General features: G+C 38.2%; 2 protein-coding genes across 6 annotated transcripts in view; one reads left to right on the plus strand and one right to left on the minus strand.

Moving 5' to 3' along the window:
* The window catches only part of LOC129723621 (BTB/POZ domain-containing protein 2), a 48,363-nt gene extending 34,534 nt beyond the window's left edge, over window positions 1-13,829 (plus strand). For all 4 annotated transcript variants that reach the window (XM_055677956.1, XM_055677954.1, XM_055677953.1 and 1 more), the window contains exons 2-3: window positions 6,822-7,359; window positions 11,718-13,829. In XM_055677956.1, the coding sequence (XP_055533931.1) occupies window positions 7,061-7,359; window positions 11,718-12,576 (1,158 nt within the window). In that variant the 5' untranslated portion in view covers window positions 6,822-7,060 and the 3' untranslated portion in view covers window positions 12,577-13,829. The remainder of the gene's footprint in view (window positions 1-6,821; window positions 7,360-11,717) is intronic.
* Window positions 3,208-18,366, minus strand: LOC129723625 (protein TSSC4). 2 transcript variants are annotated; one of them, XM_055677965.1, is made up of 3 exons: window positions 17,958-18,366; window positions 17,484-17,896; window positions 3,208-3,225 (listed from the first exon to the last, which is right to left on the minus strand). In XM_055677965.1, exons 1-2 carry the CDS (start codon window positions 18,228-18,230, stop codon window positions 17,495-17,497), a joined length of 675 nt encoding a protein of 224 aa, XP_055533940.1. In that variant the 5' UTR covers window positions 18,231-18,366; the 3' UTR covers window positions 3,208-3,225; window positions 17,484-17,494. The 2 variants fall into 2 exon arrangements, with proteins under 2 accessions (XP_055533940.1, XP_055533939.1); XM_055677964.1 differs by lacking the exon at window positions 3,208-3,225 and having other exon boundaries at window positions 17,423-17,896.
* Window positions 18,367-19,447: the final 1,081 nt, after the last annotated feature.

Raw genomic sequence — 19,447 nt, forward strand, 5'->3', positions numbered from 1 at the left:
TTTTAAATACAATTTGGACCTACATATTTGAAGAAATCTGATTTGTTTTCGACGGTAATCTATGGGCTTTTTACTAACGTTAATATTTCGTTATTTTTTCTATACAAACCAGCTCCCGATATCAATTCTAAACATTCCATATTGGGAAATAAGATCACACAAATAACAAATGAATTTTCTCAAAAAGCTGGGTCAAATTTTACCCGAAAATTCTGCTTATTACTGTCAGGCATTGCAGTTTTCAATAATTGGTTCTATGTAATCACAAAGGAGACTGAAACAAACTGCTAAAGCTAAATTTGTTGAATGTCGATGCAATGCAAAACTTTGATGCAACTGTATGAAATGCAATAAATTTAGTGTCGTTGGATTGATAAAACGTTTTATTTAACAATGTGATAATGAAAATTAATAAAAAAGAGAAAATATGCGGCCCCGAATCTCAAAATAGTTGCCCTAGAAAGATTATAACTTTTCGACCATTCCTGTCAATTTTGGAGCCCATTTATTGCATTTCATACAGTTGCATCAACTGCGTCCCAGCTGGTCTCGAGGTACGATGCTGGCCTAACAAGCCAGTCGTCGTAGGTTCGAGTCCCGGCTCGGGAGAGACTGTTAGTGTCCGTAGGATTGTTTAAAGAAGGTTTTTATGCAAAGTGAATGTACCTAAAATGTTTCTCCGTTGAATCATAGTTTCAGGCCTCTAGTTTCAAAATATGAACACCCGAAAATATTTCATCGGTGAAAATTTGTTTTTTCCTCGTTTTTTCATTTCATTTTTAACAAAATTACACATTCTGATTTTAAAAAAAATCGCTGTGGTTATTTTTTTTAAACGACTCTCTAGCGAAAAAACAGCATAAAAAGCTAATTCGGGACCACTATGGTTTGGTGTCATATCTGATTGAATACTTTTTTGCCTTTCTCCTAGAAAGGTATAGCAATCACTGAAAAAAACTAAAGGTATAAAAGTGCTCCAAAGGGCCGAATGTCGTATATCACTCGACTCAGTTCGACGAGCCGAGTATTTTCTGTATATGTGTGTGTATGTGATTGAACATGTGGTTCAAAAGTTATGCAAAGAAACGTGTTCTGAAGACTGTTCAATCTCACGCATGTTTCTCAGAGATGACTGCACCGATTTTCATAAAATCAGTGTCAAATGGTGTCAAATCTCGTTGCCCCATAAGACCCTATTGATTTGTTTTGCAAACGGATTATTACTTTGCCTGTTATGTCTAAAAATGTGAAATCCAGCTATGAAAAGAATCATATTCCAAAGACTACATAAACTCACTCACTTTTCTCAGAGATGGTTGAACCAATCTTCACAAAATTAGTGTCAAATGAAAGGTCTAGCTGTCTCATAACACCCTATTGAATTTTGCTGTAATCGGACTGTAACTTTGTCTGTAATGTATTAAAATGTGAAAATCGCGAAACTTCATTATTTCAGAAACTACACTTCTAATTTGAACAATATTGATATCAAATGATCGGGCTAGTTAAGGGTTAACTAGTTCAAAATTTGTGAAAAGAAACATGTTCCGATGTCTTTTCAAATTCATCCATTTTCCCAAAGATGGCTGATTTAATTTTAACAATCTCAGTGTCAAATGAAAAGTTTAGTTGCCATTTCATTTAATTATAATCGGACTTTTATTTCGACCGTTATTTATTAAATTGTAAAAACAACGTAACTTTATTACCTCAAAGATTACACGACTTATTTGAACATAACTACGGACTGTCTACCAAACTTACAGGTAACAAATTTCATTACAGTTTGATATGTGGTTCAAAAGCTAAGCAAAGAAACGAAATAGATTGATCAAAATATCTGGCATCAACATAATTCTAATTGGGTATTGTACTAGTGAAGTGTGGAGTTGATTCCCGGCCTCTCAGCATTCTCCCGGTTCTTGAAAACTTATATTGGGTAATATTTGTTTTTTTTATGCTGTTCTCAGAAACCGGAAGCTACATATCTAAAAATTTTAAACGGCGTCTGAAGTTGATTACTGGCCTCTGGGTATCATAAGGTTCCACAAACACTGATGTTTGATGACATTTGGCCACTTCAGGCTGTTGTTCAGGACCAGAATGTCGTCACATTTTTTTTCCAAAAAATGTAATTATGTCATGTAGTTACTTTTTATGTAAATGCAGTCAAACGTAAACAAAATTTTTTGATCAGTGTATATTTATTTGTTTATTTTAAACGTCAGACGTAAACTATTTTATTTTATTAGCAATTACTTGTAAAACCGAAGTGCTCCAAAGGGCCGAATGGCATATATCACTAAGACCCTATTAAATTTCATTGTAATTGGATTTTTAGTTTGGAGGTTATGTATCAAAAAGTAAAAATCACGAAACATCAATATCTCAGAAACTACGCAACTGATTTGAACAAAACTGGTTTTAAATTAACGAGCTACCTCAAAAAGTCTTAACTTTTGAATCTTATAAAGATTGAACATGTGGTTCAAAAGTTATGGAAAGAAACGTGTTCTGGAGACTGTTTAATCTCACTCATGTTTCTCAGAGATGGCTGAACCTATTTTCATAAAATCAGTGTCAAATGGAAGGTCTAAAGGTGTAGCTGCCTCATGACACCCTTTTGATTTTCATTGTAATCGGGCTGTAACTTTGTATGTAATGTATCAATATGTGAAAATCACATTCATTATCTCAGAAACTACACAGACGATTTGAACAATTTGAACAGGCTAGTTAAGCGTTAACTGATGAATTTTAATTGGACATTTGGTTTTAAAGTTTGGCTGCCCTTTACGTTCCCATTTTATTTGATAATAATCGAACTTAAGCAACCGTTATGTATTGATTTTTTAAAACAACGCAAGTTTATTATCTCAAAGATTACAAATAACGAACTTCATAACAATTTAAAATGTGGTTCAAAGGTTATGGAAAGAAAAGATATTCAAAGACTTTAAAACTATACCTTCTCTGATCAATATATGTGGCCTCAACGTAATTTAAATGTGGTATCGTTCTGTTTGGACTTATCCAGTATCACTCGTAACTAAATTGTTCGAAATTAAGAGTCATTTCTTTTATTTCGCTATTTCCTAAGCACTTTCAACAAATAATAAGTTTGAATGAGAAAGGCTGGGTCTGACCGCTAGGTGGATTAATTTAGGTTTTTCACTGGGATTCCAGAGTTGCGTTAATCTACGTTGCCCTTTTTTGTGCCGAATGCTGAAAAATATAAGGGAGATTAATGTTGTATTTCAGGGAATATCAGGGAAAATCAGGGAATTTAATTTTGAAAACTTTTTCGCCACCCTGACTGAGTAAAACGCAGTAAAACCACTACATTTTTCTACTTCCTATTGATTCAATCAATAAATAAAAATTTAAAACATGCATTCATCCGAGGCAAATATATATGGCAGAATACTTTTACATGCAATAAGGTTATTGTTGTTCCGATTAGTACACTTCAATTGGTCTTTTAATGAAAGTTACTATGATTTTCTGCTAATTATTTTCAGCTCTGAGCCTGTTTTGCATTTATTTATAACATGGGACTGACCAAAGTTGATATTTTTTCATCATTTCGGATATGTTTGTTGCCTTTTCTTGTGATTTTCCGAGAGCACAATGTCAAGAAGTTTCTGGGGTTTAATCGCGAACACAGACGGAACACGACGAGTGATCAGACAAGACACTTATTGCTCTTACAGATATAAAAGGATAATATAATAATTACCTTTCGTCTACCGGTTTCGGGCTACATATTGCCCATCGACAGGACGAGATCCCATGTCCAACTGGTTAAAATTCTCGTACGTTATATCGCACGCGTCGAAGAGAGTGAGCTGGAGATTACTTTCTCCCCGTTGTCAAGTTGAAGAGAATTGAGTTGATCGGTGCATCGTCGTCGTTCATCAATGGTTGTTTGGCCGTCGCAATGTACATTGACTCCCAAGCATTGAGGAGACCAATTTTATTGATGCTTTTGATCAGACCCGCCTTATCCCAATCGATCTCGTGTTGGTTACTCACTGTATGTGTTGCTACACTGGATTCACTCGTTTTGTTCATTTCTACTGCTCTTCTATGCTCTTTAAGCCGCACTTTAACTTTTCTTCGTGTTTGCCCGATATATACCGCGTCGCAGTCTTTGCACGGTATTTTATAAATTCCAGCTTGTTCGTCTTGTGGAACTTTGTCCTTCAGGTTAACCAGAAGTTCACGTAAAGTGTTAACGCTTTTATGTGCAATATTTATTCCATATCTGCGGAGGGTATGCTTCAGTGGATTCGTGATGGTAGGGTAAAACGGGAGGCTGACTCTTCGAATCTCCTCATTTTCCGGTATTAAAGTGGTAGCGTCTCGTCTGTGTTTCTTTCTTTCGTGCTTACGGAGGATTTTGTCGACGAACTGTTTGTCGTACCCGTTCAATTCGGCTGCTTTATATATTGTTTCTTTTTCTGCTAAAAACTCTTGTTCTTCCATCGGTATGTTGAAGATGCGATGGGCCATGGAATGAAAAGCGGCCTGTTCTGGGGTTTATCCCAAAAGTGATTAAAAACCACATGGAACTGTTATGCAGTTATGGGCAGTAGACTGCTGTTTTACGCATAGTTGTTACATGTTATTGAAAAAACTGGAACAGCTATGTTTAGGACGACAGTATATTATACCTCTCCATGGAATTGTAACTGGCGATATTAGGAGGGAGGAAGGTTCGGTATAATAGAGTTTGAAAGGGAATGGTAGAAACTTACACAGAGACACGGATATACGAACTCACTCTCAATAGTAGTTACTTTGTCAATTAAGAAGTGCGAAGAAAATCTTTAAACTAGAAAGATGAAGGGAACCCTTCTCTAATAATACTTCTTCAGGTAGTATTTAAATACTTTTTTTTAGTATTTTATTAAAAACAGCTTGGTTTGAGCTCAGCTCCAGTTCCTGCGCTATCAAATGTAAATCCCCTATCGCATCACATTGGTGACCGAATGTGTTGCCCAAAGTATCAACAGCAATCGACGCAACAGCAGCAATAAAAATTCAAACATCGATAATGGTTACGGTGTTTTTTGAGGTGTAAACTGTATCTAATCTCCGGGCTGGTCGTGTACTATCAATCATTCGCTAACTTAATTGAGTATCGTGTGTCAAGTGCGAAATTGAAATACATTGCCAAATTGTTTGCATTCTGTAGAATCTCTGCTGTTCTGTTTCACTAGTATGATCTCTGATAGGACCACAGATGTTGAGTAACGTAAGTTAGTTCAAAAGCCAAACCTTCTACCGGTAGAAGATTAACATCGTTTTCGATGTACAGTTACTATTTGCGTGTACGTGCTTGGTTGCTATCATATTGCAAACAAAGCATCCCTACTGTGTTTAAACAATTTTTTTGTTATTCGTTATTAATACAGCTTCGGATGTTCAATCATACCGAAATCGGAGTCATCGCTTGCGCGAGGGTCTTAGCAAATGTTTGCTTAAGAACGCTACAAAGCAGGCGCGGAAGGTTAATATAATTAGCTCAAACTACATGTTCGCCGTTTCTTTGATCATGATTACGTTATCAGCGGGCAGAACTACTGGTTCTGGATGAAACCCTTTTACCTGTTTCGACGCGGGTAATTTCAGTTCCCTTGAAGGCTAATTAGATCATGGTTTCTAATGAAATAATAACGAATTACTGTCCACATAGAACGAAACAGTGAGCTTATGACAGGGTTGCTTCGACTTAAAAAAAAGGTTAGTCTGATATCCCAAGAAAACGAAATTCGTTAGAAATTCTATTCGGTGCACAGCAATTCAGTGGTATCACTAATCTGATATATCTAACATGATAGTTAGGTACTATAGTTTGTAAATAGTTCGTATATTTGCGGAAAGATACAGTCCGCCAAAAAGAAGAAAGATTCTAGAACGTACCGTGGAAGCAGTCTCCGATAATAACCACCATGACATACAAGCTCTTGTATGTAAATAATCATAACGTGATTTAGTCGAATACAAAAAATATGATGAGCTCCATTTCACTGTGCACAACAGTATATTTTTGTCTTTGTTTGGGCGATTTTTTTGCAATTAGCAATTAACTGATCCCGTCCATCGTCGTTTGTCTGCATTTCTATGGGTTCCGATAAACGATAAGTGGAACTGAAAATAATACAAATTAAATCATATAAGTAGGGTAGGGAACCTATTTTAAGTGTATTGAGACGAGAAACCCGAAATGTGTAATGTGGATTATTAATCAAAATTGAGAAGTGTGGGGCCCGTTTTCTTCGACTAATTAGAATAGACGCCACTGCTTGATCCGTTCCTACTCAAAAGAATGATTCGTTCAACATTCTATAGTTGTAAGCAGCTAACGTCGTTAAAACTAATCAGGTAGAAATAGCAGTTACTTTTGATACACACGATTTTTAAGAGTTGCGGATTTATCCATAATTTATGCCCTCACATTATTTGTCCAAACAGTTTTAGTACAAACAACAGTGAGTAATTCCATCCGCACTTCTACGTAATGGACGCTCACATAAACCCACATTGTGTTATCTCATAATTAAGTCGAACGCCAATATCTAGCTCAAACGGTGTAATCGATCTCATGAGTGCGGCCAGGCTCTTCGCATTTTGTTCACTTACACGCATGCAGGTTTCAGATACCTGTCGGACAGAACCTAATCATTTGCAAGGTGTAATGTCCATACACTGAAAGACCTATCGGAACCCAGGAGACACGCGAATCGATAAACGCGTTTTATCAGGATCGCTAATCGCGAGCGTTTCTAATTTGTTTTCCTACTCTTCTCTTGCAGATTCTTCCAAGCCGCTGAACGTTACCGTCGTACCGCCGCGCCGGTCGCCATCTAGTCGCGTGTGAAGCAGAAAATCGTTACCAGTTTACTTCCGACCGTGGTTTCGTTTAGACGTTCTGACACTTTTGCGGGTGGTAAGTGGCAACTGCACACGCGAATTGTTTTCTGCATGACTCACCGCGGACCCGGTGCAAGTGAGTTTACCGACAAAAACCACAGCGGACGACGACGACGACGGTATGGGGCGACCGTTTAATACTTCGGTCGAAAATGGTGGAGTTCAGGCTGCGGCCGCGATGCCACAACCGTCGGCGCCCTTGTTGATGCAGGGGGATGATTTTAGCAATCCGGATATGTATGTAGATTTTCTGATTTTGGGAAATAGAGAAAACTACAGCGTGCGGGCCGAGAAGAAACCAATTTTGGATTCGAACACACAGCTGGCCCATATGATTAGCGGAGCCGCATCAACAACCGTCGTCGATGGGAAGTTTGTGGTGCGTGACGTGGATAAGGACAATTTCGAGATCTTTGTCAGGTGAGAGAAAGGATGTCCAGTGAAAATATTTTTTTTATTGCTGGTGTGTAGTACTCTGATATTTTTCTTTCTCCTGATACTATAAAATCATATTAGTGGTGTTTAGAACCAGCAAAAAAGAAGTAAAAGTATCTAAATGAACAAAAATTGGACGAAAACAGGGAATTAAGTGAAACATTTTATCAGATTTTGCAAAAAACGGAAATATTGCAAAAAAATGTTCGGAACATACAGGATACAGTTCAAAAAATGAAAATGAAGCCTAGAATTTGTTTTAGAATGTTAACCATTTCAAAGGACTGACCGCATTTGAGAAACAAGCAGACAAGCAATCAGCAGTTATGCTGAGAATGTACAGAAGTGTGACTTAATCTATCGGATGAAACGAATGAGAATAGGACTACCGTAATCTCGCAGATTGACGTATGCGACAGCGAGTAAAATTTTCAGTACGAAGCGTTTTCCAAAAACGTTTGTATAATAAGTGTTAGGACGAATGTCAACAATTTGATCTGTACATAATGCATTATTATACATAATCACAAAACATAGCCGAACGTATCATTTGTGCAAAAAGGTTTATTAACAGAAGTTGTGTTACCAACGTCATTTTGTTGTAGAAACAGCGATTTTATTTTCCCTGTTTCTACAACCGATTGACGTACGTCCATCGTAGTATGCGAAAAGTCACTAACAAAAATTCTTTTTTCATAATCAGTCAAACAGTCGCGATTCGAGAATTCGTTCTTGGAAATGGATTTAATTAGAAATATAATAGCGTTCGTGGACTCTGCCATCTTCCATGCGCACTTCATCCGTACGAAAATCACAAGCGCGCTTTAGTTGTCCACGAACATGGACCAAGCTTCGTGGCCTTAGAGGGCCACTATGTTTTTTATTGTTTCTATCAACTTCTTGCCGCGACGAATTTTATTCTAGCAGTGTCCTTCAAAAAAAATGTACGATTTCCTGCCATGTAACCTCGACGAATTTCTCTGCTGATGTCATTCTCGGTAATCGCCGGTTAACCTAGGTACACTCACTTGTCAACTATCTCGATTTCATCGCCGCTAAGCAGAATCCGTGGTAGGAGACACGGTCTTTTCTAGGGTCGGTTCTAGGCTCCTGTACATCATCCCGATTACGATTACGATGTTCTCCAGAGACTAGAAGTTGTTATTTGGATTTCAAAAAGGCTCAATATCTGGCCTCTGGATATTTGTCTGGTTCCGGAAATTCTCATATTAGGTGGTATTTGGCCATTTTGGCCTATTATTCAGAAACCAGAAGTTGCCATCTTAGAATTCAAAGTAGTCTTTGGAGGCAATTCTTGGCTCCTGGGCCAATCATTTTAGGCTGTTTTCCGGAAAATTTGTTTCAAATATGTGTTTCATTTGTAAGGAACCCTTCTCTTGCAGAGAAAAGAGAGGTGTCGTGCCATCATAAAAATATTTCCTGCTCCCAAAAACTTCTACATGCCAAATTCGGTTCAATTTGCTTGATTTGTTCTCGAGTCGTTGAATGTAATAAACGCATCGTAAACATAGTTGGGCTGGATTTACGTCACGTTGAGTAGAAATGGCGGCTACGTCATTTCGTTTTCGTGAATTAATGACGCTCTTTTTTACACGTTTGATCAAATTTCGGTACCTATAGGTCCGATTTGGTGTGTTCTATCGTTCAATCGCAAAAAAAAACACAAATCGGCCACTTTGACGCGTACGTCAGTCTGCGAGATTACGGCAGAGCAGAGCTCGTAGCCTCAAGCAGGCTTTGTTTTGCACATCTTCATCTTGAAGAGAAAACAGTTTTCTCCCCTCTTAACAACTGTGAGCTTACATTCAATGTGCATCACACCATCTGCTGTAGAGAGCACAGAGTAATAGTTTCTCTGACGAAAAAACGCTCCTAATTTGACAGAGCAAAAACCCAGTGAAACTCTTGTAAATTGCTCATCCGCGCACGCAAGAAAAGTGAAATAAATTGCTCGGCGATCAACTGAGCATTACGTTACCGTTCTTATCGCACTGGGGTGCGGCAAAAACAGTATAAAATCGAACTTCCTGCAGAATACGCACCCATGGTGAGTTGTGAATCTTCCTATAACATTGAATTCGCAAACGGTTAGGGTGTGGCATAAATGTGAACCTAAATGTTTTGATATTTGGCCAACTTCTCTTCTAGTAAAGGAGAAGCTAACGAAAACTACTCCCTCTTGAATTGAGAGAGCAAACATATGTTTACCCCTAACACGCGATGATTAAGAGTGAAAAGGAACTCTGCGACTGAAATACTCTACGCCTAAATGTGGATAATTACTCACTCTGTGTGAGAGAATGTCTAGTTCTCCAAGGGGTCTGGCAGGTAGAGAAGGAAATTTGATCAAAAATCAAGAGAACGGAAGAAGCCTGGCCTGGGTCCGCTTTGACAAGCGATTGGTCGTGAATTCAAATCTTAATAAGATCAGACCGTTCGGTATCAGAGGGACGCTTTTACATATGAGTTTACTCTCAGGTTCCGCCCAATCTCCCTACTTTGACCCTTCCCTCACGCCAATACTTAATAGAAGTACATAACTAACGAGGCTCGGTAAAGAAGTGCAGTAGAGTTTATATATAAGCGTGAAAAGGGAAGAGTAACTAACTTACCACAGTGGCAAAGGTACTCTCCCTTCCCGTAGCAGTCGTTAGAGATACAGAGGTAAGCTCAGCAACAATGATTGCAAAACTCCCGTACTTCCTTCTCTAACCAATCGTAAGAACGTAGCCGGCGCCGTTATCGATCTTATGTAAAGCGAGAGCTACTGAATTGTTGTTTATTGAATATGGTAAATTAATCCCAAATTAACTATCTTACGGGGTTTCTTTGTGCAACTTCACTAGCTCTAATCCATCCCGGAAAAGCTACTACGAAATATGCGGTCGTTCAAGCTCAAGCTCAATTGTATGAAACAAATTAGAATAATCTAAACATATAAAAGTGCAGCTCCGTCTGTCTGTCTATCTGATCTGATCTGATCTGAAAAACAAATTTCTGCACATCTCGAGAACTAACCAAGTAAAAGAACCGAATTTGGCATGTGAATATTTTTAGGGATAACAAATATGTCCACAATTGTTTGACACCCCTCCCTTTTTTGTAACATACAAATGAAACACAAATTTCCGCACATCTCGAGAACTAACCTATTAAATGTAACCAAATTCGGCAGGTGAATGTTTTTAGGGTTAACAAATAAGTCTTAATGGTTCGACAACCCCTCCCCAAATTTGATATCTTAAGGTTTTTGGGAGCACGAAAAATTTTCATGGTGGTTCGACAACCCTCCCTCTTCTGGAAGAGAGGGCTCTCAAACAAATGATACTCGAATTTCTTCACAACTCAAGAACTAATCAAGTAAATGCAACCAAATTTGGCATGTGAAGGTTATTGGGAGCAAAAAATATTTTAATGATGGGTCGACACCCCTCCCACTTTTGGATGAGAGGGCTCTCATACAAATCAAACACAAATTTCTAAGGTGGTTTGACACTCCTCCGTACTTTGGAAGGGGAGAGATATTTTAACCAGTTTTTCCTAAAACCAGCCTAAAATGATTGGGATAACGCACTCCTGTGTCCTCCTTTTGGCTGCTGTCGAAAATCGACTCTAGACGCCATTTTTAAATTTAAGATGGAAAGTTTCGGTTTCTAATATGGGTGTTGCCGGAACCAGAATGACGCCCAGAAGCCAGAAAATGTCACCAAATACCATTTGAAATCCAAGATGGCGACTTCCGGTTTCAGAAACAACGAAAACTGACCAAATACCACCCAACATGGGTATTTCCGGAATCGTAATAATGCACCGAAACCACAAATCGACCTCAGACATCGTTTTGATTTGTGAGGTGGCGATTTCTGGTTTTGAAAATGGCCAATTTCCACCCAATATGAAAATTTCCAGAATCGAGGTGATGTACAGAAGCCAAAAGGCGAGGGATGTTGACATTCCGATAAAATCAATCATTTCAAACGATTTGTCCTTCGACTTTGATCATATCCTGTGGCCAATTCGTCGTGCATTTGCAGGCTATAAACAAATCGCAAGGAATCAATCAATTTGGAATGTTTAAAATTATTTAATTAAACACAAAAATGGGCGGAACGAAGTTTGCCGGGTCAGCTAGTGGTAAAGTAGAACAAGAAACATTGAATTTAAAAAAATCCAAATAAGACAAGCAACATCAGGGATAATCGTAAGCCCGATGCGTCCCTCAAATCATAGAAAAATTAAAACACTACATTCCTAGCTATAGCAATAACACAATATCCCAGTTACAGAACGATACATTAATACTTTTTTAACATTCCTCACAGGTACCTTGAAACCAAATTCATCAAATTCCACTCAGCCACTCATATGCTGCAGATCCTGGAGTTGGCATCGCGCTTTCAGTGTCGTCAACTTGAAATCCACTGCGTTAAGGAGCTCGATTCGAGCTTGTCCACGGCGCACGTGCTGGAAGTGTTCCGCGCGCTCTGGTATTACAACTCGGTGTCGGTGTCAGCGACACTGTCAGCAATACAAAAGAAGAAACGGCGTGGCAAGAGAAAGGACAAACCGGAAGCCCCACTCACACCGGAGGAGTACTTCGCGGCGTTGCTCAACAATTGTCTCCAGATGATCGACATGCATGCGGAAGAAGTGTTCGCCAAAGAAACCATGCAAGCGCTGAGATTCGAAGAATTGGAAATGATTGCAAAACGGGATGCGCTACAAATGTCCTCCGAAATTGTTCTGCTGGACCTGCTCGCTAGATGGAGCCGTGAGGAGTGCCTGCGTAAGAATCTCGAATTATCGGCGGAAAATCGACGGCGTGTTCTAGGCGCACTTTGCTACACACCTCGCTATCTTACTATGGCGCGAAAAGAATTCGAAAATGCCAAAGATCGTGTTGAGCTGCTGGATCCTATTGAGTCCAAACTAGTCGAGGATGTGCTGAACGGAAAAAAGATGAGCTCTCTAACGCCGGAACAGCAGTCAATGGTTGCTAACTTCAGGAAGCAACGCCCAGCCTTTGCCCCGATGCCCATTCAACTGAGCGCACGGAGTAACCCGAAGAACTATCCGAAAAAGATGCGCAAAGCAGCCGAGGAAAACCAAACCGACGATCGCAGCTGCTGCGATCGATTGGTCATCACCTTTGTGTCGATATTTGCTTGCGTTTTTGACTAGCCCCTGTTTGTTTGAGCGAGATTTTCGACCAACAAGTTCGCTCAGACTAGCGGAATCTCAACAGAACGAGAACGGCACAGAATTCGGCATTTCTGATTTGTTAAGCTCTAAAATGTGCAGGTTACATCAAGGATCAATTTTAAAGTGTTCAAACATTTTTATTCTTTCGTCTATCATTACTGTTAAACAGGTAGCCTTTTTATGTTATAGTCACCTTTTGTTTAAATAAGTATATTTATCTTGTTGCATGATAACACTTTTTCATCTTTGTTCTTATAAAAAAGTTAAAGTTATCAATCAAACCTTGTTTATTACGTTAAGATTTTTTTTTACCAAAAGTAGAATGACGCAATACTCTTCAGTGAGCTTACATTATTTCGTGTTGGATACGACCGTAAACGAACTCTCCTGCTATACATAGGAGATATTCATATGTTACAGAGTAAAGCAGAAAGATTATCATCTAGTCTAAATTGTTTTAATCACTGCAAAGCTAGTATGCTGCACAGCCTCCGCCCCGCATGTGCTTCTAAGACAATGCAAAAAGTATTTTATTAGCGAAATTCTGAATGACAGGACTAAAAAACGTTACTAGCATATATTGTTTATTTAGGTAAAAGTTGTGAACAACTGTATTAAGCCCATTTCGCTGTAGCAGAGTTTATTATTAACGGCATAGACATTTTAACTCCACATAATTCAAATATTGATACTCGATTACGTTGCTTTCTAAAAGCATGCCATTGTTCGGAAAATAGCTAATATATAACCTAACCAAAAATGAATGCTGGTAAGGAAGATACTGTTTTAATCATAGCTTTGTTTTAACATGATATATACCAAGAAAGAGATGGTTTTTACATGGAAATATCAACATATGTGTAAAACATTACGTACAAAATAAGTTCACGTTGCCATATTGTCCACTAAATATTTAGTACATAATATAGTGTAAATCCTAGCTAACAAAAGTTTTATATCAACCCCTATTAAAAATTGATGTGATGTTAGTGTTTAGTTAATGTAGATTGGCATAAATATAATTTAGTCAAACACTAATTTGACTCGCAGAAAAAATCAACGACATAACTGAAACTGAATTAAATACTTTCATTACTTGAAACATCATTTTGCATTTTTGACTGATCGATTGTTTAACCATTCAGTATGGACAACATGATATACAAGTTTTTAAGAAAGCAGACCATTTTACCTTACATAAACGTACCTATATAAATTAAAACATGTAATAACCAGTATATTCTTTGATCCGAAAATCCTGCGTTAATAACAGTGGTCGACCAAATAAAAAAAGGCATTCCAGGAGGTCAAACCGGAAAAAAATTGAAGATTATAGCTACTCAACCATTGTTATGAATTTTTGTGACCCTAGCTGCCGCGCATAGCATGTCAGTCCCACCTGCATTTTCAGCAAGCCGAGAAAAACGTGTTTTCATATGATTTTTAACATTGCTTCTTACGAGATGGGACAATATGTTTAGATGTTTTCCAGCAGTTTTTCAGAACAAAGTTGTTGAGCTCATCCATTGTTACGAAACTATGCATTGTTAGCTACCATTTACATGTAATAACTCAATTTTACTGAAAATGCAAATGGGACGGACTTGCTATGCGCGGCAGCTAGCCATTACCAAAACGCGTCAACTTACGTTAGAGTGTCGTATAGTAATTGCTCGCCAGGTTCGTCGCTTAAACGTTATGTTTACGAGAAAACTCTTTCAAGTCTCTGAAAAAACGGCAATGACTAGGGAAATTGAAATTCATTGGTTGAATAGCTATAATCTTACATTTTTTTGGTTAGAGCTTTAGGAACGCACCTGTGTTGACCAGTGTCCAGTAGCGGTCAGACCCAGCCTTTCTCATTCAAACTTTTATTTGTAGAAAATGGATTTACATGAACGCTTCAATCCAATAAATGTATATTCACTCTTAAAAAATATTGATGTTGTAATCTATACATATAAAAATGCAATCCGGTCTGTTTGCCTGTCTGATCCATATAGGCTCCCATGATAGTTTGAGACCCCTCCTTTTTCTGGAAGGGAGGGGTCCCATACAAATGAAACATAAACTTCTGCACAACTCAAGAACAAACCAAGCAAATGAAACCGGATTTGGCATGTAGATGTTTTAAGGGGTAAAAAATATGTCCATAATGTTTTGACACCCCTCCTTCTTTTGGAAGGGAGGGATGCCATACAAATGAAACACAAATTTCTACACATCTCGAGAGCTAACCAACTAAATGGAACCAAATTTGGCAGGTGAATGTTTTAGTGGTAAAAATTATGTTCCATATATTTGACCTTAGGCAAAATTTTGGATTGTATGATAGCAACTTCCGGTTTCTGTAAATCAGTCTAAAATGGACGATTCCCGTTAAATATGAGTATTGCCGGAACCAGAAAGATGCACAGAAGCTAAAAATTGATCACAGACACAATTGAATTTTAAGATGGTGACTTCCGGTGTCTGGCAAACAGCCGGAAATGACCAAATACCATTCAATATGAATGTCGGAACCAGAATTACGCCCAGATGACAGAAATTGATTTCACAGGCCATTTTAAAGTCCAAAATGACGACTTTCGGTTTCTGAAAAACAGCCCAAAGTGACCAAATACCACCCAGTATGAGTATCTCCGGATCCCGAATGTTGCAAGAAGCTAAAAATTGACCTCAGACACCATTTAGAATTGTAAGATGGCACCTTCTGGTTTCTGGAAAACAGCCAAAAATGGCCGATTTCCGTCTGACATGAGTATCTCCAGATCTAGAATGATACACAGCAGCTGAAATCGACCATACATCCCATTTTGGATTCTAGGTTGGCGACTTCCGGTTCCTGGGAAACAGCCGAAAATGATCGAATAACACCCAATATGGGTGTTTGTTCAACCAGAATGACGCTCAGAGGCTAGAAATTATCTCAAATACCATTTTGAAATCCAAGATGGCGACTTCCGGTTTGTGAAAAACAGCCTAAAATAACCAAATACCATCCAATATGAGTATATCTGGAACTAGAATGATGCAATGAGCTAACAATTGACCTCAGGCACCATTTTGAATTGCTAAATGGCAACTTTTAGGAAACAGTCGAAAATGACCGAATAATACTCAAGATGAATATTTCTGTAATCGAGATGATGTATAGAAACCAAACATTGACCCTGGACACCATTTTGAATTTGAAGACGACCACTTTTAGTTTCTGGAAAACAACCAAAATAACTAAATACCTCCCAATATGGGTACTTCCGGTGTCAGATTGATGCCAGAAAATCTGCTAAAAATGACCGAATACCACCCAATATGAATATATTCAGACTTAAGGCGATGTACAGAAGCCAAAAGTCGAGGATATTGTCATTTCGATAAACCCAATCATTTCAAACGATTTGTTATTTGACTTTGATCTTATCCTATGGCCGATTCGTCGTGCATTTGCAGACTTTTAACACATCGCAAGGAATTAATTAAATTGGAACGTTCAAATAGTACGATACCACATTTAAATTATGTTGAGGCCACATATATCGATCAAAGCAGGTATAGTTTTAAATAGTCTTTGAATTTCTTCGCTTTCCATAACTTTTGAGCCACATATCAAATTGTTATGAAGTTTGTTATTTGTAAGTTCGAGAGATGACTCGTTCGTATGACACTTGTTATGTTCAAATAAGTCATGTAATCTTTGAGATAATAGACTTCCGTTGTTTTATAAACTTAAGTTCGCTAAGCTTGAGTTCGATTATAATTAAATGAAATGGGAACGTATAGGGCAGCCAAACTTTTAAACCACGTGTTCAATCATAATTCATCAGTTACCCCTTAACTAGCTCGTCAATATTGTTCAAATCGGTTGTGTAGTTTCTGAGATAATAAAGTTTCGTGATTTTCACATTTCGATAAATTACAGACGAAGTTACAGTCCGCTTACAGTGAAATTCAATAGGGTGTTATGTGGCAGCTTTACATTTCATTTGACACTAATTTTGTGGAAATCGGGTCAGCCATCTTTGAGAAAAGTGAGTGAGTCCAACTAGTCTTCGGAATATGTTCCTTTTCATAGCCTGATTTCACATTTTTAAACATTAACAGGCAAAGTAATTGTCCGATTGCAAAACAAATCAATAGGGTCTTATGGGGCAACTAGACCTTCCATTTGACACTGATTTTATGAAAATCGATCCAGCCATCTCTGAGAAACATGAGTGAGATTAAACAGTCTTCAGAACACGTTTCTTTTCATAACTTTTGAACCGCAAGTTCAATCTTCATAAAATTCAAAAGTTAAGGGTTTTTAAGGTAGCCCGTTCATTTGAAATCAATTTTGTTCAAATCGGTTGTGTAGTTTTCGAGATAATGATGTTTCGTGATTTTCACATTTTGATACATAACCTCTAAACTAAAAATCCGATTACAATTAAATTTAATAGGGTCTTATGGGACAACAAGACCTTTCATTTGCAATTAATTTCATGAAAATCGGTCCAGCCATCTCTGAGAAAAGTGAGTGAGAATAAAAATTTAGCCATACACACACACACACACACACTCATACACACACGCACACACACACACATACAGAAAATGCTCAGCTCGTCGAGCTGAGTCGAGTGATATATGCTATTCGGCCCTTTGGAGCAGTTTTATACTTTCGGTTTTGCAAGTGATTGCTATACCTTTCTAGGAGAAAGGCAAAAATATGCCATGAAATTTCACCACCTTTGACATAGTTGGGTAACCTAACATACATGTATATCAAAATGCGATTCTTTACGTTCTATTTACTAATCGATTTTGTTTGTTCAAGCACATGCTCATAGCGACAATGAAGAAAATGCATTATTACATGTTTAGATAGTTACTCGTATAATTACCCGTCTATCTTCTAATCCACTTCATCCTCTTCGTCGACGGCATCCAATAGATGATCCAATTTCAGCTCCTTATTTCGACTTGGCTTAGATGTCGCATCCTTTTTAGCTGGTTTAGACTTCTTAGCTTTTTGTCCCACAACGTACTCCGGCATGAGAACTTTAGATCCTTTCACTATTGGTTTGTCCTCTTCGCCCGTAGGTGGGGGATCCTCCAGTTGAGTTTTTAGCTTTAAAGAGCGATTGAATCGAACCTTTTCTCTGAACGCGGTTGACCCTTCTGCTTCTTCCCTACTCTGTTCATCACGCTTCTGTGCTTCCATTTCTCGAAGAAAAGTGAAAGCAGCTGCCGTGTTACTTCGATCGCTGGTGTCCACATCCTCTAGGGAATATTTAGTCCATTTGTGAGGATTTTTCTGTACACAAAACATGTAATAAATTACTGGGTCAGTAATCGATGAAAAGAAACTAACTTACCTTGAAATCCGGTACGCGAGATACTGGCAAACACTTCCCGATTGGAAGTGCAGGTCGCTTGAAAATGCTTTCACGGCCGCGGAACTTCCGAATAGACCTTTGTGCTACACTGTATTCACGCCGACGATCGGCCCGGTTTCCACGATCTGCGTCGTCTCGATTACGAACATCATATTCGGTTTGCTGCTGATGAAGGATAGAATCGGATGAAATTTCCTGCTCTGCTGATTCCAGACTAGCGAAGAGAGCTTTCTGTCTCTCCTCATAGCTCATTGTGAAGAAGAACTTTGGAAATTACACCACAGTTTTCTGATTTCGGGATAGTATTTTATTGTGTTGAAAAATATTGTTTTGTTTTCCAGGCTTTGCTTCTATCATTTTTTTCGTATCTGTCAAATGACAGATTTCAGTTTTGTTTTTATATTTTCTTCCATTCCTTCCATTTTGTGTGTTTGTCACTTACACATTCACGTGTTTTTCAATCTGTCAAAAGATATGCTGGTTTGCTACTGTGAGTGCTAGAACTTTTGCTCGTCGAATTTAATGGATTTAATAGTTTAGTAAGCCGTTAAAACAAACCGGATTCATTTTACAAGTAAGTAATATAGTTTATGTTGTTGTTAATTGAGGCGCGGCTTGTTTGCATACAATTCAAAGGTAAAATTAAGTTATTCGTACTACTAGGTTAGAGTCACACTTTCTGAGGTATTTTTATGTTATGCTACAGGTCGGACTCGATAATCTGCGGTTTAAATTAAATTGCATCGCTGGTATGTGCTGGCATTCCGAATTTACTTCTTACACAAATCATTTGCTGTTTGGTCACATATCGTAGTAGCGCCAGTAGCGCGCGGTGGCATCAAACGTTTCTATTTGCCGAATGAGAGCTTCGGTCTTCTCCCCGATGAAGCTTTGCCTTTTTTTGGTAACAACACTAGCAAGCATACTTTGCTGAATCCTACCAAATGAAATCTGCCGCAGTGAAAACAGATATGTTTTCAAAGTGCTTTATTCTTCCCCCACTGTCGGGGCAGCCCAAAATTTGCGATCAGTATATTCGATTTTGAACAGTAAACAACCTTTCTCAAGGCAAATTAACAAGTAATTGAAGGTTAATGATTTCGAGAGGTCTCGACCGCTTAACTTTGAAAGTAAATGCTTTCTTATTCTATATCTTATATGATATCGTATTTTTATGCGCGAATTAAAAGCCGATAGCTTTCCAACAGCTGCTCGTTGCACGAAAATTCGAAAATATTTCACTTCATTTCAAATGTTGGAACGCTTAAACAAAGACGATTAGTTCAACTTTATTCGATGTGTATATTTACCACAATCTGGTAATACTGTGCATAACTAGCGGTGTATATGAAACTAATCAAGAGTTAGGCCCCGCCCTCGTTTAATGTTCTCTCATTTCCATACTTGCGTAAACATTCTATTTCGTATGTGGGGATAATTATGTCAATGCGGACATCGTATGCGATTAA

This window comes from Wyeomyia smithii, chromosome 2 (assembly GCF_029784165.1).
Source record: "Wyeomyia smithii strain HCP4-BCI-WySm-NY-G18 chromosome 2, ASM2978416v1, whole genome shotgun sequence".
NCBI classification, from domain to species: Eukaryota; Metazoa; Arthropoda; class Insecta; order Diptera; family Culicidae; genus Wyeomyia; species Wyeomyia smithii.